Source organism: Centroberyx gerrardi, chromosome 11 (assembly GCF_048128805.1).
Source record: "Centroberyx gerrardi isolate f3 chromosome 11, fCenGer3.hap1.cur.20231027, whole genome shotgun sequence".
Taxonomy (NCBI): Eukaryota; Metazoa; Chordata; class Actinopteri; order Beryciformes; family Berycidae; genus Centroberyx; species Centroberyx gerrardi.
The window spans coordinates 23,556,089-23,574,454 of NC_136007.1; the positions used below are offsets into that span (position 1 = coordinate 23,556,089).

At 43.6% G+C, this 18,366-nt stretch overlaps 1 protein-coding gene across 1 annotated transcript in view; it reads left to right on the top strand.

Moving 5' to 3' along the window:
- Positions 1-18,366, top strand: part of auts2a (activator of transcription and developmental regulator AUTS2 a) — a 303,676-nt gene that overhangs the window by 127,958 nt on the left and 157,352 nt on the right. The window contains exon 3 of the mRNA XM_071898324.2: positions 3,286-3,387. Within this exon, the coding sequence (XP_071754425.2) occupies positions 3,286-3,387 (102 nt within the window). The remainder of the gene's footprint in view (positions 1-3,285; positions 3,388-18,366) is intronic.

Genomic DNA, 18,366 nt, shown 5'->3' on the forward strand with positions numbered 1-18,366 from the left:
GGAATAGTGATTAGTGACAGGTGGTACAGCACTTTGTAATTGAATAACATTACCAGTCTGTAATGATTCATAATAATGCTAATAGGAATTCAAAGATGCTAGTAAGGGAGGTAAAGATGATATAGCAACACTTAGCCCCACTTAGCCTGGGGTTCAGTGATGAGGCTGAATGTATTTAAATAAGAAAACAATTAGTATTAGTGTTAGTGTTAGTAGCTATTGAATAAGTGCAAGTTTATAGTACTATTCAAATAGTGACTAGTAACATTTTCATTAGTAGTAACTAAAGTATGTCTATGTTTTTGTTTTTTTTTAAATAATGATTTATAAGAAATGTTAAATGGTTTCTCATACATGCAGGCTGAATCATATCATGCTGAGGTTTCGGCTGCTCTCCTTCAAAGCTTCATGCTGGCTGCTGATTGAAAACAGTTGTTGATTCTCTACTTCAGTAAATTCAGGCTGGTAAGACAGAGAGGGAAAAAAAACTTTATCCCCTAACACAGAACAGATTGCAGGAAAACAAGACCTCACTGTGTGGAAATTAATGGCAGATGCACTTACTAGTAGTTTAAATGTTTCATTAGATGCTAATGTCTCGCTGTGTCTTTAATTGTTGTGAAATTAGCCTCTGGAATATTAAAACCATCTGTTTGTTATCTTCCTGCAGGGCCAGTCTTTACCCAGGCTGTGCAGATAAGGTCATTAAATAAATGCATCCTTATGCCTCAACCTGCGTCTTAATTAATGTCTTTATGTTATTGCATCGGCACAACACACCAGTCTGGGGCTCAGCACATGTAGGCATACATGAGTGTGCACGCACACACACACACACACACACACAGTTCCTCGTCTCTCTGCCTTAGATCTGTGCTAAATGCAGTGAAGTTCTGTGGCATTCATTACAGGAGGCAAAACTAAAGCTAAGCTTAAAAGGCTATTAAATTATGGAAAACGACGTGCGCAATGTAACAAGTGGGAGTGATCAGATCAGTGCTGTTATAGTAGAGGTCGTGGAGACAGCCTCCACACCCACACACATGGGTTTCTCATTTAGATTTATCATCAGACAGCAGGCCATTAAATTTCAGCTTCACTTTTTGATGGCACTGACCACCAGCATTCCCTGCATTTGCTTAAGACATCCATTAATCACTCCATTAAAAGAAATGAATCCATCATCTGAACCTCAGAAAGGGGAGAGGGGATGAAAAAAAAAAAAAAAAACACAATTCTCTGAAGTAATTTAAGGGAGCTCAGGGGGAAATTAAAGGGAACAAGCTGAGGGATACGTTTTCAAATAGCTGTGTAATCAGGTCCCAGGCTATGTAATCGCCCTGAAAGATGAGCTGCTCTTTATTGGAATGTCTTTATTAGACATGTTCTTCAGACATTATACACAGTTAAATTTGTGCAAGATTTCTGATTTCACGGTGTACTTTCCCACTGATAAGACGGTATGATTACGTGGTTTCACTACCGCCAAGTCAGGTTGATACCGGTTTGATTAATCTAAGTCAGCCTCAATAGGAATTTAAATCAGCATGTAAGACAAATCACTCTAGCTCTCCCACAAGTTTCTTATTACATACTTCATAAGCCTACCATATAGGAGTTTGGTTTTGGGCTGCTAATATTTAGAGCAGTAGTCGGCAGCGGCGGCTGAGGTCATTTTTCTGTGCGCGCATTCATACATGCATGAGTGTGCTGGCCCGCGCCGCCCGGTGTTGTCAGCAGGGACGCTGGCTGGTTAATAAATATTATAGGTCAACATGTTTTGATGAAGGAGCTGCAGACTGGGGCGTAAACAGTGTCCCTCGCCCTTTCTTCGGGGCTCTATTCACGGGCCAGGGTGGATGAGATATTATTCCCCTTTTCTCTCTAAAAATATGTAAACTCCCTTCAGACGAACTGGCATTTGCAAGAAAAAGAGAGAAAATGTGCCCTGGTTTTTGTGGGAATAAAATGTGTTGGAGGTAATTAGTGCTATCACAGCACTGGGTCCTGGTGCGTGCATGTGTGTGTGCGTGTGTGTGTGTGTGTGTGCGTGTGTGTGCGCTGGCATTTGTGCTGTAACTCCATGGTCCTGTGTGTTCTCTCCAGCCCTGTCTGAGCCCTGTGTGGCCCCGTACTCTTCCTCTCCTCCACAAACACACGCACGCACGCACGCGCAGAGCCACACAGGCCCATCAGGCATTCCCAGTGCTCTGACTCTCTTATCGCGTTCAGCACTCCGGCGAATCCACCCGCCTTCCACCCATCATGCAATTCTCCCAAGGAATAGGATTCCTTTCACACCGCTAATGGCTACAGAAAAGGGAACATTTTCATTTTAATTATACGCTCAACTCAAGGGCTCTTTAGGTATTCCCCCACCCCGTGCCCTTTCATCCCACTAAATGACGGCCAATACCTGAAAGGAGAATATTGAAAGAGAGGTAAAAAAAAACCAACATATAGCTCTGTCCCTCAAGAGTATAGGAGTGGGAGGGGACAAGGAGAGTGCAGTCATCTCCAAGTCCAAGTCCTCTGTGTGCGCTGCGCCACGCTCTGCTTTTCCTATTAGGTGGCAGAGCAGCCGTTTACTGCACTGTCCCATGCTAGCCCATAAAGCCGGCTTTTTATGTGCTTTGAAATGAAACCTGCACCGCTTGTCTGGTCTGGAAGGAGCAGCATGGGAGCTTCAGAGGACATCAATCGCAGACTTGGACAGGCAGTATAGACCCCCCCCCCTCTCTCCCCTCCACTCCACGCTCCCAAGAGTCTTTTCATTGTTCTCCAGATTTTGAAGGGCCTCAGATGCTCTCGGATTGGCACGTCCTCCTCTTTATTCTTAGTTTTGTTTATTTTTTTGTCACTTTGCTGCATCTCTCTGACAGAGTGTCTAGAGGATGACACTTGCTGAGCTCCTGCTGCCTCAGCATGTGGTGTCTGCTTGGAAGGGATAGAGGCTCCATTTGAAGGTTCTGGAGGGGTCTTTTGTCCCTGTTCCCTTTTTCCTAGGGCTGATAGGAGTTTCATACTGCGAGATCAGATGGCATCTATCATTGGCAAGCAGAGTGATGGCTGCTCAATAGGCCGCTCAATAGGCTCGGAAACATGACAGATTTACAGAGACGGCGCCGCGGCTCCTGCCAGTTCTCACATATTCATGAAGCGATTTCTGCGGGGCGCCTTCCCCGAGCCGGGCGCCGTCCGCGTAAAAGCTCCAAACTCGCAGTGTTGGTGCGGTGTTGCTCCGCCTTGTTAACCCGCGGTCTCCGTGTGCGTTCTGTTTTGCAGCTGAAGCCGGGCCAGAACAACTGCAAGGACAGCGACAGCGAGAGTGTGAGCGGAGAGTCCAAGCCTTCCGTCAGGAGCAGCTCCAGAGACAGGCTGACGGATGTGAGTACATTAACATTAAGTACAGCGGACATCGCTCACTGCATTACAACACGCTACTTCAGTAGCAGCAGCTGTATACGTCAAGCACCCCCCCCACTCCCATCTATGTGTTAGACATCCTGTCCGGGCTACTGGTCCAATTTGAATATGTGCTCATAGTTGATCTAGTTTGTCTATTCAAAAATCACTTCAAATTTTCATATATTTGATTCTCAGTGATGTAGCACATGAGTTTAGCATTTCAAATAAAGACAGAAAAATGTTTGGATGTGATAATTGGCAACCAAAACCTGAAACTTTAAAATAAATGTAAATGTATGTCACAAATATTTTACTAGCCAGGTTTCCCACAGATTATTTTTTTATTTATTATATTTTTTTAGTATCTCATTGCTACAGTAGTTTTCCCTGACAAATCTAACATGTCACACATCATCAGTAACCAACCAGTCTTTAAAGAGAATATCCGTTGTGTTTTATTTCACAAAGACAATAACAATTTCAGCAGCACCAGTACAGTACTGAACGAACAAGGTGAGGACTAGACACAACACAGACTCATTATAGTGACAACCAGGTAATTTACTGCCAGTTGTTATAGCTTTCAAAATGTTCACCATGTTCTTCATATTAAAAAATGACTTCATTTGACTAATAATAATCATGAAATAATATTTTGCACAATCTAATAGGGCTAACTTACTCAGGGCAATTGAATATGCTTATTATGACTGATCAGTTGCATTACTTGGGCCAAAACTTGGGCCAGTGCTTCCAGCTTTCCAAGAAATACTTTCATGTACTCAACAAGATACCTGTCCAAATGCATCTACAACTTTACTTACCTTTACAGTCATTAATAGTTACTTAATCAGTACACATGATGTTAAAAAGAACTATTCATATTGATAAATGGCAAGTCATTTTCATTACCAGCAACCTGCCAGCACTGTAAACCAATCATTTTTTTATTTTTTTATTTAACCTTTACATATTGCCAGATAAAGCCAGCAAATTAGGTGGTTGTTATTATAATGAGTCAGTGTATGTTCTTTCAGCACAGAATGTTATGTTAGGTTCTGCCAAAGTTTCATAACTCAAGACTCAATGTATGTGTGTGGCCTTGCACCTACACCACACAGACAAAAGGTAAGTGCTAATGTAATATTATCAATTGTTCAGGATTTACTTTGGCCTTGTACCAATAAAACTCAGCCTCAGTAGCACACGCTAAACCTTCCACGTCTCCAGTGTGCTGTTGTTGTCTTTGGCATAGGTGAAGAAGACTATTTGCATCCTACACACACACACACACACACACACACACAGACGCACACACTCCCAAAGGTTCTTTGCAACTGATACAAGAAAGACATCCTACTTACCCAGTGCCTTGTTCCTTGTGGAGGAGCTGAAGGCAAGCATTAAATTACAGAAGAAAGAGCGTCTGTGTGTCCCTGTGCCCCGTGACATATTCCAAGATGTAAAGAGAGCAGGCTCGAGGGACCTCTCTGCCACGCAGCCACCCCTGCTCTTCTCTTTGATTTGTGTGGAGAATCTACAGCGGAGCGATCAGATATCTGGCCATAATTAAAGCTGTCAGCTGGGAGGCGAGCTAGTCTTTGAGAAAGACATGGCCGAGCAAGTGAAGCAAAGCTGATTCTGCGTGTAGCTTTACGATGCTTGACCGGGCATGAAATGAAATAAGTAATTTGATGTTGACAACAGAAATTGAAATGATACTTACTGATTTTTGTGAGACTGCACTGTGGTGCCTCTTGCAGCACTAAACCAAGACAAATATTAGTTAAACAATGGAAGTTTGAAAACGCATACTTCTGGATTGATTAATGTCCGCAGCTCTGACTGCCATACAGAATGAAAAAAAAGCTTTCAATTTGTCCTTAGTTGTACTGAGGTTAATAATAACTAAATGGTGAAAATGATACAATGTTGCGATCCAATTTGCAGTTATGTATGAGTTGTATGAGTTAATGTATGAGTATTGTGTTTTCTTTATATTTTTTCTCTATAGGACAATCAAGAATTAATTTAAAATACTATATGGTGCTGTTGTAACGCATGCCTTTGAACGGCCTCTTCTGTGTAATTTCTTTACTCCATGACTGGAATTTCATAATCCTTTGCCTGAATTGGCGATCTAGTCCAACCAGTTACCGCCATTTAGATTGCGTCACCCTGATGGTGTGTACTTTGACTCGGATTGCACACTGATGAAACATGTTTTGCCAATTACATCAGGTTACCGTCTGCCCTAATTACCCAGTCACTTCCAGATACAAGGACTGTATTACCATTGCATCTCATTCAGCTTATTCTGTTCAAATATTGTATATGGAAACAGCACCAGAAATTAATTTTCCAAATTATAGCTCCATTTTATTTGGAAAATGTCAGGTTTTCTCAAGCAAAAACCACCTACTCTCCCCACTCTCCTTGTTCTTGGGACCGATCCATCCCCCTCTCTATAATCACTTCCCCCTGAGCTGGCCTTTTAGCCACTCTGTACACTCTGGAGGATTGACTGAACGGCAGCCCTGCCCCCCCCCCCCCCCCCCCCCCCCCCCACACACACACACACACACACACACACACACACACACACCGTCTGGTCAAGCCACCCCACAGGAGACTGTCGTGTCTTCAGGAGAGCTGCTGAAAGCTGGGCTGCATGAAGACAGACTTTTAGACCCCCATGCCACTTTAGATGGTCACAGTGTGCGAGGCTTCATCTCCGGTCCCCACGGGTCCCCGAACAAGTCCCCTTCCAGCCACGCCGTAAAAACCCACTTCACACGTCGCGAGAGGTGCAAGCCAGAGCTTTCCCCTCCCCAGGCTGAAAGGAGGAAGGAAAGAAAAAGGGAGGGGGTGTAACAAAGATGAAGGGCGGGAGGGAAAAGCGAGGTTAGAGCAAGTGGAGGAAGACTGGCCTTGGATTAGAAATAAAGCATTATGGATTTATGTAAAACAACTGTTTTTATTGGTACTTAGAAAACAGATTCTTTGGGCTATGTTCATTTTTTATGATTAGGGAATGCATTTCATATACAGTAAAGCAGTGCAGTAACAGTGTATAGGGAGGTGCGTGTCTGGGGGAGATTTTGATAGCATAAAGCCTGCGGTGCCTTCCATGCTACGACCATCCATGTGCTAGTTTCAAGTTTGAAATGTTAAGACTAGATTGGCTGTAACACCGCACACAGTGCAAACAAACAGAAAAGCGTGGAAGTCAGGGAGCAGTGTGAGACAGGAGCCCACTGTAACCCTGAGCATTCGTTAGACCAACATTTTGCTAATGGTGTTTGCCGAACACCCCCCCCCCCCCCCACCCCAACACCCCCCACCCCACCTCCACCCACCCCTCCTTAGTGAGTGACTCCGCTCTGATGAAGCAGATGAACCGAGTTTTCCGGCCTGGCACTGCCTGGGAGGGAGATAGAGGCCAGGGGAGGTCAGGCCTGGCAACCTCTCTCTCTCTCTCTCTCTCTCTCTCTCCCTCTCTCTCTCTCTCTCTATCCCTCTCCTTTCCCTCCTCACTCCGTCCTGCCAGCTCATTAAGGCCTACAAATGGCACATCAGCTCGGCTGTGTTTGCCTCAACCCCAAACCCCAGCTAAATTGGCAGGCTTAGCCGTATTTGCTCTGAAGCGCCGGGTTCCCTTTTGGGTTCGTTTGAAGCCGACATGGCAGGCCTCCCCGCCGCCGACACTGCCCCCCCCCCCCCCCCCCCCCCTCTCCCCCCACCTCTCCTCCTCCTCCCCCTACCCACCCTCTCTCTCTCCCTCAGTCTGGGTGGCAGGCATTCAGGCAGGCAGCCGTCCTGAGCAGAGGGAGTCTGCTGGATCAGGGAGGGCAGGGAGCTCGGGATGAATCACTCCCGTTTAGTCTCTGCGGCAAGGGGGTGAAATGCCATCATTACCCGGCTGCCTATCAAATAAATTGGCAATTACGGGCCTGGGATTGCGAGTAAACAGCACGTTACTTCTTTTTTTCCCCCACCCAAGGCTCTTGATGAGAGGCGGGTGCAATAGAGAGAAGCCCAGAGGCACTGGGTCAGAGCCCGCCAGTCAGCGCTAGCCAGCCTGATGAGAGACACAAGAAACAGGCTGTAATGAATGCACCTCTATATTTCAGTGGCCATTGTTATAGTCCTGTCCCTTCTTGCTTTAGTCTTGGCTATTGAGTAAATTCTGCCTGCTGTGTAGCCAAAACAACACTAATGCAGTGCTGCCTAATGCCTTTTGGATAACCCTTTCATACAGTATACATTGTGGAATACATTGCAGTAACAGTGGGCAGTGATGTGTGTGTGGATGGATATACAGTATAAAGCCTGCTGTACCTCCCATCCTTCACAGCCCATGTGCTAGTTCTATTGGCAGTTTGAGACGAGACTGGTTGTAACACTGTTATTGATACTAGCAGTTTATTGGTGTTACTCCAGACAGTTTTGCATGCTGGTTTTTCCAACAGAAATGAAAATGTGAAAATTGTGGGTTCCTGAAATCCATACTCGTGTGTCCTGGCTCCTCTCACATGAGAAGGTTTTCTTGCGGTGAGGTCTTTGAAAGTTGTTTTGTAATGGAACATCTGGAAGTAATATTGTTAAAAGTCGGGCCCATCATCTTCCCATGCTTTTGAAGCGGTTTCTGCCCAAACGGAGCTAAAGTCTCCCTTATGGCCAGTAAAACTGAACTCGGTTATTACTGGCTTTCTGATTAAAACATGACAATCTATTTGGGATCCTGTGTGCATGTGGTGAAACCATTTCAAATACTCAAATTACAGCTTTTGAAAACTGATTAATGTCATAAAATATAGTTGTTGTTTTAAAGATCACTATTATGATTAAATTTGCTTGAGTGTACGAAGACTGCACATAATGTTTTGTTCTTAACCTCAGAGTACAGTCTTTTCCATAAGCTTCCTTTCTGAAGGGACTCTGGTTGTCCCATTGAACCGCTTATGTAATGTGACCAGAGCTGGTCTGCATTACACTGTGCCCATCCCACCTCCTCAGTACATTCTCCAATTATTTCCTGACACTCCGATGTAAATGAGGTCGCAGTCCCCCTACATGTCCAGATATGCTGGCCAATTTGCTCCGACACAGAACTTGTAATTGCTTGCATCAATTATCCATCTCTTTCTCTTTCTCTCTCTCTCTCTCTCTCTCTCTGCCTCTCAATAATTTGAAATGTTCCTTATTAGAGACAAGCGTTTAGATATGGAAGTAGGAATGTTGTACCTATAATTAGCTCATTATCATGGGATCGTACTCCCTGCTCAGGCCTTAGTGTGTGCGTAGTGGCACTGTGGAAGGAGCAGCAGATGCAGTGCAGGGATTACGTGTCAGTCTTTATGATTGTTTTATGGCTTTACAGCAGTGATATAAACACTAAAGCCTGCAGAAATAGAGACACAATATGTTGTATCCACATGTAAATACAGGGGTGGGACGGCACACTGCAGTCACAGTCGGACCCAACAAGATCATGTGAATGTGTACAGTAGGTAAGTTAAGCTTTATCTGTATGGCACATTTCAGAAACAAAGTAACTCAACCTCCGTAGAAATAAAGATACATATGTCAAGAAAACATATAGAAAAGCATATCACATGTCTACACATGCCCAAACACGACCACACACACATGCACACCCACGCATACGTACAAGGATAAAACTTGGTCAAAGGCTTTAGAGACAAGAAAAGGTTTAAGCCTGCTTTTAAAAGAGGTTAGTGTTGAGACACACCTCGGTACCTCTGGAAGGCTCCTCCGACAACTGGGAGTGTAATTGCTAAAAGCAGCTTTGCCAGCTTTTGATTTAATACTTGGAACAACTAAGAGGCCAGCCGCAGAAGACCTGAGAGACCCAGCTGACTCATATCGACTAGGTAAAGCTGAAGCGAGTGCGTCTTACCGCCAAAATCTCATCATCATCCACCTCTGATGAAATCTAAAATTTGCAATCATTTTAAGCATGTAAGGTGTCAACAAGATGACTAGCTTTTTGATTTATGCAGTCCTGTGTCTGTTTATTCATGAGGAACACCTGGAACAGACAGCAGTGCTATCAGCTTTTGCTATGGGCTTCCAATGGGCTTCAAATCCTGTGAACTAGTGAAGAGATCATGTCCACAATGAGTTCTTCTCACCTTATTTTTCTGATTCATTATGCCAGGCTCTGTCACTCTCAGCACAACTAGCTTGCCAGAGGATCTGGACACCAGAGATCACTTGAATTACCTCTACCTGTGACTCTAAATCGGCCTGATGAATAGGCTGTCTCCCAGGAGGTGGCCAGACATGCTTATTACCACCTCTGGCATTCCAGATCAAGCCCCTTTTTTTCTTCTCCTCTCCCTCTCTTTTCTCTCTCTCTCTCCCATTTTCTCCCTCGTTGCCTGGAGTCGAGTTGTCAGGAACAGATTGTGACACTTTGTGACATGGCAGTCGGGCAGAATTATGCTGCGCCTCCGTCGCGCTGCCATTACCCCAACAGCCGAATGTCCGTCAGGGGCCTGCGAGAGGTCCCGCTGGATGGCATGTCGCTACAAGTGCTGGGGGCACGCCTGCCTCCCTGCCTGCGTTCACAAAGTGTTTAACTCAGACTCGGCTGGATCTAATCTCCACAAGTATAATTAGAATGAGCGGAGCGCAGTGTGATTGTGTGCAGTGACCTCTGAGCAGCCCTCAGGTTGAGAATGCATGGCACTAGTTTATCTCTGCTAATTATTTACCGCACCTTGAGGCCTTTAACACGAAGCTACTTGCGAAGCACAGAATATTGTGACCTTTACTGTAGTTATGTTATTGTACACCCAGCAAAATAACGCTCCTTAATTGTTGAAATTGATACAGAGTGGTAAATACTGTACAGGCTGATGCTGACTGAATGCAATCCCTCAGTGCTGTGGATGATAGATCTATTCTCATGGAAGATTAATGGGCTGCAGAAGTGGTGTTGAATGTCATTGTTGAAGGTTGAAAGTATTGAGCGCCCGAATCCTATCCATATGTTTTCAGGAATGACATAAATAGGCTCAGCCGGAATCCATTTTGACTTATCAAGCGTAAACCAGTGCCAGAGCCACACGATACTTGCCAAGTATTCTGGCTCTGAGGCTTCCAATAACAAATCCTATTCCACATAATTTCCACTGAAATTGGCCATGGCCATGCGCTGCCACCCTGTTTTTGCTTGTGCCGCGTGTCCCCCAGCTCTTGGCTACATATTGCTTCCGCATTCCCTGTAACCCGACCCTGTAGCCCCAATTTTTGATGTCATACCGGGCTCAGGCGAGGGAGTCTCTCCTCTCTTTGTTCCAGTCTTTTCAGCGTGGAGGCTGTTCCGGTGGGGTAAGTTGAATAAGTGGAGCCCGGAGGAATCTCTACAAAGGTCTCGCTCTGATTGGATGCATGCAGAGCCCAAGCAGAGAGCGCCGGTTGCCATAGCAATGGGAGCAATGTGGGAACTGGCTGTACGAAGGAGAAAGGGGAAGTGATGCTTTCTTTTGTGATGGGAGGTCTTCATCGGCCGACATTCCCGTCTATGAATACACACTGGCCGCCACACACGTAAACACGGATACACGCAAGCACACAAATGGCATTACATGCACCTTTTACCCCCCAAGGAGAAGCCGAGCAGGAGTGCATACTTCAATCACAATGGCCTGGTGGGGGTGTACTCGGGCCCAAGCTGGGAGCCAGAAAAAACACAATCAGACTCACCGGGAGTCCAGGACCATCTCCCTCTCATAAACATGATTACTGGCCATTCACGGCTACATATCGCTTACCTCTCCTGGGCCAACAAATCATCCTTACCCCCTCTCCCGGCTCATCACAGCCACTATACACAGACTATAACACAGAAATGACAGAAATCTCTCTCCCTCTCTTTCTCTCTCTTGTTCCTGTAAATACAAAAATCGCAGAAATGTCACACTTTGTTTCCTTGCTTTCTTCCCTGCCTGTCTTTGGAGCAAATGTTCGAATTCTTTCACCCCTGATGCTCTCGCCATATGACTAACCACAAGGTGATGCAAACCTCTCCAAGGTGCCTGTGTTTGTATTCGTATGTGTGTAAGCCTGTGTGTGTCTATGTGTGTGTCGGGGAGTTTAGCTGCGGGGTATAGGAACTGTGTGGGAGGCTTGGGTTTGTGTGTGTGTGTGTGTTTGTTGTGCTGGGTCTTGTGGAGTTTGGTTGAGGGGCACAAGGGCTGTGAAAGCTGGGGATTACACAGGAAGGCCTGCTGGTTCATGACCCCGCTCCACTCTGTCATGTCTGTAGGCCAAACACAGCAGTCGAATATACATCTTCTCTCATGCATGTGATCCTGCTGCTCTCCCCAAACAATTCTCCATCACAGACCAGTGCACGCTTGGCTGGAGGCAGGTTTCCCCAGTTTGTAATGGAATAATACGTGTGATCAAGCCCCATGCTCCACTTTTCATCACTCACATCAACTCTGTCTGGGTGATGTCTCAGATGACTTGTTTGTGGACATTTGCCCAAGATGATAGATATATCAGATGCTAGATGATAGATATATCTTAACAATCTTAAAACTCTACAAAGAGGAAATTAAGCTTAAATTGTTTTTATGCCTTTTTACCATGGTGCCGTGGTCTTCAAGAGCCAGATTCAGCCAGGGCAACCTGGAGACACTTCACTCCTCTATACCCGGGTGCTATGAAACTTCATCATGGTGTTGTACAAATACGATTTTGAGCAGTATCTGATTAATAAAACAATGTAAAAGTTTAATTATTGTGAAAATTTAGCCTAAAATATGTCTTCACATTTTAGCTGCAATTTCCTTCTTCTTCCTCTTTCTCCTTCTTTGTATGTAAATGATATTTTTACGATCATAAGACAACATATACCCTGGCATTTTATAATAAACTGCATTGTTGTATCCACAGTTTTCTATGTATATACAGTATGTAATATGCTATAAGCTATGTTTACTGATGTTACTTCATTCTCAATAGAAGCTGATCACAGGCATGTAGATCACATTCACATAAACTGTTAATTAATTAGGTCTATATGTCATCGCCAGAAATGCACAGTAGCACTGTACAGAACACTTATTTTGTTTTGTTTTTTTCTTCTCGCTTACATGTGGCAATGTGACAACAAGAACTGTTAAGCTGCAGGTTGTAGGGGCATTTGTTTGGGCGTATGTTATCTCACTATTGCTAGCTACTGAGTCATCTTCTGGGTAAAAAAGAGACATCTGTATTTCATTATGAACATAACGTTATGATGGCATGACCATGCATACTTGACATTCCCAACAACAACCCAGCTACAAATAAATTGTGGTGTCAAGAGAGGTGTGAGCTTCAAGGTTTTGAAAATGTTTTATTTGGACAAAGGGCTGTTATGTGATTATTGGCACAGTCGAGCTTTTTTTGTTTGTTGTTATCTGACATAATAAACTGAGGTCTAGTTTTATTAAGTTAAATGCTCTCTCCACAAAGTCCACATTTCATACAATGGTTTATCATCATTGTTCAATCCGCCCTGGATTTCCCCTTTGGTGATACAAAGTAATGCAGGATGGATATATGCAGGAATATTGCTACTGATGCCAAAGTTACTTTGGCTGTCAAATCTTCTATGTAACCTTATCTATACACTACTAGACCATGTGTGTATGTGTTATCTTTAACCTGGCTTACTTGCTTAAATCCTGCAGTCACTGCTTGAGGCTGTATTGCTTTGTATTGGGGGGTTTTGCACAAGGAAAAATGGGGAAGGAGGGACAAATAAAGATAATGGTTAGGAATGGAAAAAACTGATTTGTGGGCTTTTGCATTAAACCAAGAATGACAGGGAGTGATTTTGGGCTTACAGTCTGAGCACATTCAGCTAATATTATGTTTCGCATGTGCTTTGAATTGAGCCCATGTTTTTCCTTTTGACAGGCTACACTTTACAACACTGTCTGTGTGCATTAGAAGTGCTCTTTTTCCCTTGTGCTGGAGAAGGGCATGTTCTGTCTTATTCAAGGCCTGTGCGTCTGACAGGATTACTGTGAGGCATTGGATGTCACATCACTTCTATTTCAGAAGCCAGCGCAATTTCCCTTAAACCACAAGGCAACAGCCCAAAAAATAAATAAATAGATAGATAGATGGACAGACAGACGGATAGATAGAGCAAGAGAGAGATAGAGAGATAGTGCCCCTGGAATTACAGTAGCAGAAGATTATTCCAGAGACATTATTTCCCTCAAGTCGTGGGCTTAAGTCAAATTTGGAAGAGAAATGAAATTGCCAGCAGTGAAAAACCAGACTAGGTAGGAGTTCATGAGTAGAGAAATAACATTTTCATTTGTTTCTGCTCCCGTGGGAGACGAGCAGGCTTTCAGTAAATAGAGACAGCTATGAGAAATTATTTTTTTGGTCAGCGGGATATTGTTTTAACGTGCACTTATCCATCTGCAATCTAGATGTCAGGCCCCAGGAATCCACAGGATGGCCGCTCTGCTGTTGTCTTTATGAGACACAAGTGTTAGCCGCGTCTCGCCTCCAATTGTCTCTGTTAGTTTCCCATTTCCACCTGAGATTCGGTTCTATATGTGGTCCCTTTTTTTAACTCGCTTTGTTAAGAGCAGCCAGCTGATGCTACTTTTTGGATTTTGGGCTTTTGATATGGAGCTTCGCTGTGAATTGAAATGAGAAATTCAATCCTGGGCCCCAAGATTGTCATCTACCCATGCAAAAGCGAGTGATTGTGAGTGGAGGTGCACAATATTATTTGTTCCACTGCAATAACAATGCATCAAGTGTGGTGCGTTTTACCCAAGATTGGCACTAAGAGTCAGTCTTAGTAGACTCACCCCCCCCCCCCCCCCATCCTATCCCATTGTGTTTCTCTTTCTTTGTGTCTGTGTTTTGGAGGCTGGTTTGCCTGAGGTAAAAATGTGTCACAAGCCACTCTTCCTTTGTTTGCGGTGTCAAGCTCTTCTTAACTTGTCAGATGCATTGCACCCAGAGCCCCTTGTCTTTGTCTTTATTATCATTTGATATCTTCACGTCTTTTCATATTAGCAGCACTGTACTTTAACGCAACTCCAATAACAGACAGCGCGCATACACTTGGATATGTGGCCACGGTGTATCGTATTTGTTAAGTGTTATCTGGTTTCAAAGAGATTTTCAGGGGATTATTAGGGGATTACTTCCACTTGTGTAAGCGGCAACTGTCAAACGCTATGTGATGTATGATCAATGATCGAGTTTCTATATGTGTTGGCCCTCTATTGAAGTTTATTTATACGGTACATTACAATCCATGATTAATCTCCAGAAGCAAAGCTTTGATCCAGAGCTGTCAACTGTGATGTACTCCCAGGTGATTATGTCTGCTTCCCGTCATCCAGTATCAGCCGACACATAAAGCACTTGTCACATAGCCCATTCTGATTATGGTCGATATTGACACAGGAATTGAATAAGTGTACGCAATAAGGGGATTAGTGTTTCCCAAGAGGCGTGTGTCCCCCGCTGCATTCACTCCTGATGAGGCACACTGAGCCTTTGAGAGACTCGTTTCATACAGGCAAATCCCATCTCTGGCTGCATAATGTGTAAATAGAAAAGAGGGATGAAGATTAATCTGCTGGCCATCTTAAATGGAACAGCAGTGGTCTCACATCGAAAGCGGGGGTGAAATCGCACTTGGGCCTTTTGTTGAAAAATGTTCCGCATTAATCAAAGATTCGCTCCACTTTTCATTGCGTACGCACGACAGTCGACCCTGCCATAATATATTGCAGATCCATGCCCTCAAGATCGGGATTTCTGCTCCAATAAACTGACAAAAACACGTATGAAATTTGTCTCCTTCCTCCCTTCTGCATAGCTGCCATAATCGCTCCTCATGAGGAATTTGGCGAAATGAGAATTTCCAAGCCAGGAGACTTGGCTTGAATGTATTGTTTTTTTAATATTAGTGATATTGGCTAAGGCAGCTGAGCAAAACAGTTGGTAATACTTCAAAATGAGAGAACGGGCTAATGACACGGTAACTGCACAGACTCTTTATAGTTATTACCAGGTAATTTATTATTACAGCATTATCCAGTAATATGTAAACATTTTACAGTTGTTACAGCTATAATCAGAAAGTACAATGTTGATGAAACATTAACCACATAACAAAATGAATAGGGTTGGTTTATGCAGTTTCTTGAATACGTACTATTAATCAGTAATGATTGGTATTTCCTGAGGAACCCCTTGAATGTTACAGAGGGTGTTTGCTTAAAGGAAAAGACAAGCTATTTGGCCAACGTGTACTTTAATCAAATTGATCAACTTTCCATTGTGCGATGATACGATTCGTAATGGTATGACCTCTATGTGTTTAATATTTAGGGCACTATAGTGCTCTGGAGGTCATGCAAAGCTAGCTCACACTGTCTGCTAACCACACACTTATGCTAAAGAGTTACCATGAACCATAGGGAACCAAATTAATTGTGGTTAAACTTGCCAGCAGTCTTCTATTGAACTTATTTACCAAAACATCGGCACATTCCCAGTGTTTCCTTGATAATTCTTTAGTAGATGTGGATGGAAATGTTGGTCCTGAGGCCCAGGTATGGACCCATTTAAGGATCAGTTGCAGTGGGTGTTGTAGTTTACGTATGGCTCTTATTTTATATGATGATACATGGGCAGTTGTGCTATAATTGCAAGTGTTGTTGTTACTTTTTTTCAGGCTGGCTGAGCAATAAGACCAGATCATCAATTTTCATCTGTGGGGGGGGGCACCGCAGCTAAAATAATGTAAAGGAAACACTTCATCCCTTCAATAACAAACAAACTATAGCTTGTAAGAAACATCACATAGGAAAAGAACATGGTGGCAAGCCATAACCAGCGCTGCCACTGTTGTTGAGGTTTACTCTCAGTGACAGAAACAGAGGGTATTTGAAGGCCTCAGTGTTGGCAGCAATAATAATAATGATGTCATACTATATTGATCCCCATAGGGATATTCTCGTTTCACTTTCCTCTCCACAGGGAGGTCAGAGGTCAGATCAGCTACAGAAGAGCAGTCCTTGAGCTGGCAGGGCTTCAGTGTGTTGCTCCAGGGGGCTTGAACCCAGGCTCTCCATTTGTCTACAGTCTACCTACACAACGATTTGAATAATGAAACATCTCAACCATAGGGCAGCCAAACCATATTGCACCAAAATGACTGCAATGATGCAATTAAACATTCTCATATGTATGACTGTCTTTTCTCAATCTCTTATCTCAATTTTGCCATTCCTTGATTTCTATTTTAAAATGTAAGACACAACATGAAGTGTAGGTCAATCCATTGCACTTGAAGCATTATATAATATATGTCCCTAAATGTTATAGCCATAAAACTTATACTGAACTGACTTTAATTTTGCAAGTATGATTAAGCTTAGAGTGCAAGGAAACACAAAACAGGTGCATTGTATAATCTTGCTTTGTGTTGAACTATATATCATTCAATATTACCATAACCCACGCTCAAAAACCCTTCAAAAACATTTATACATGGCATACAGTCAACGTACAACTTTGCGTGGTAATATGTTTGTGCATCTTTTTTTGTGCATGTACACATCCCCTTTATCTTAGAAAGCACATCACTGTATCAGACAGTGTGGCAGAGCATGGGTGTAAAATCTTTGGTAAACTAATTAGACTATCGGCTCTGACCTGTTTAAAGGGAGTCACCCCAGCTGTGTTTGGGTAGCAGTGAGAGGTCAGAGGGCAGCGCTGGGCCACATAGGACAGGGGATTGGATGGGATTAACCTTGGCCTGGCCCTTTGGCCCTGGGCCCGGCCGGCCCAGGAAGAGTGGAATTAGCCAACCCGGGCAGGGCCATCTGATTCCAAGCCCTCATCCAATTACGGCCTTATCTCCTGGCCAAATGAGATCAATGCATGGAGGGCAGGGAGACCTGGCAGCCTGGCGAAGGTGCGATAATCAGCAGTAGGGAGCTCGGCACTTAACTCCCCTGTGTCCCTGAAAGAGCCAGAGCATGTGTTAGGAGCACCGCTCGCTGCCATTAGCTCATGGTGCCTGCTGGAGCCTGACCTGCACTTTGCATGAGGACAACCTGGTGTAATGCATTTTAGGCTTCTTTGCTTTTTGTGCTCAAGTGCAGCACTTAGGAAGGTGAATAATGTGCATAATTACAGTTTTACCTCTTATCCTCATTGAATCTACCCTGCAGATTACAGTGGCTAAAAGGTAGTACAGAGAGAGAAAAAAAAAAAAACATAATTGCTTTTTATCTGTATTGCATATGAAAGGCCCTTTTAAGCATTGTACACTGGTTAAGAACAACCCTCCATGGCTAATATAGTCCACTGTTAATTTTCTTGTCAATTAGGGGGAAAAACAAATGTTTGACGTTTGGAGGTGTAATTAAGAAAATAATTAACCTCTGTGTGCGCCATAAAAGCAGACAATTTAGCTCTCTACCTGCACTTTTTGAAATGGAGTCGTGTTTTGCTGAATGAGATTCTGGTGTAAAAAGAGGTCCTCAATTAAATGGAATATTGTTCTTTGTATAAAATTACATTTTATCCTGTTACAATTCAGGTCACTTCATTTAATTACATTTCTCTGCTCTTAGCAATTTTAATAAAATGGAAGCATCTTTGAACGTCTGTAGACTTCAAACCTTACAGAAATAATTATAAATGTTTAACTTACTTTTCATTCTCTCCTCTGAGTAGTAAGTAACAAATTGATGTCAGACAGGTGTCCCCTAACCGGGATCTTTGATATAACGACAAACAATTACACCTGCTGGGGAGAGCGGATTCGCTTTAAAATGCGTCACCGAAATGGAAGTTTCGATGAAAAAAAGTCTTTGCGGGCTGAGGCCGGTGTTTATATGATAAAAAGCTCTTCATATTTATTTCTGGTGCTTC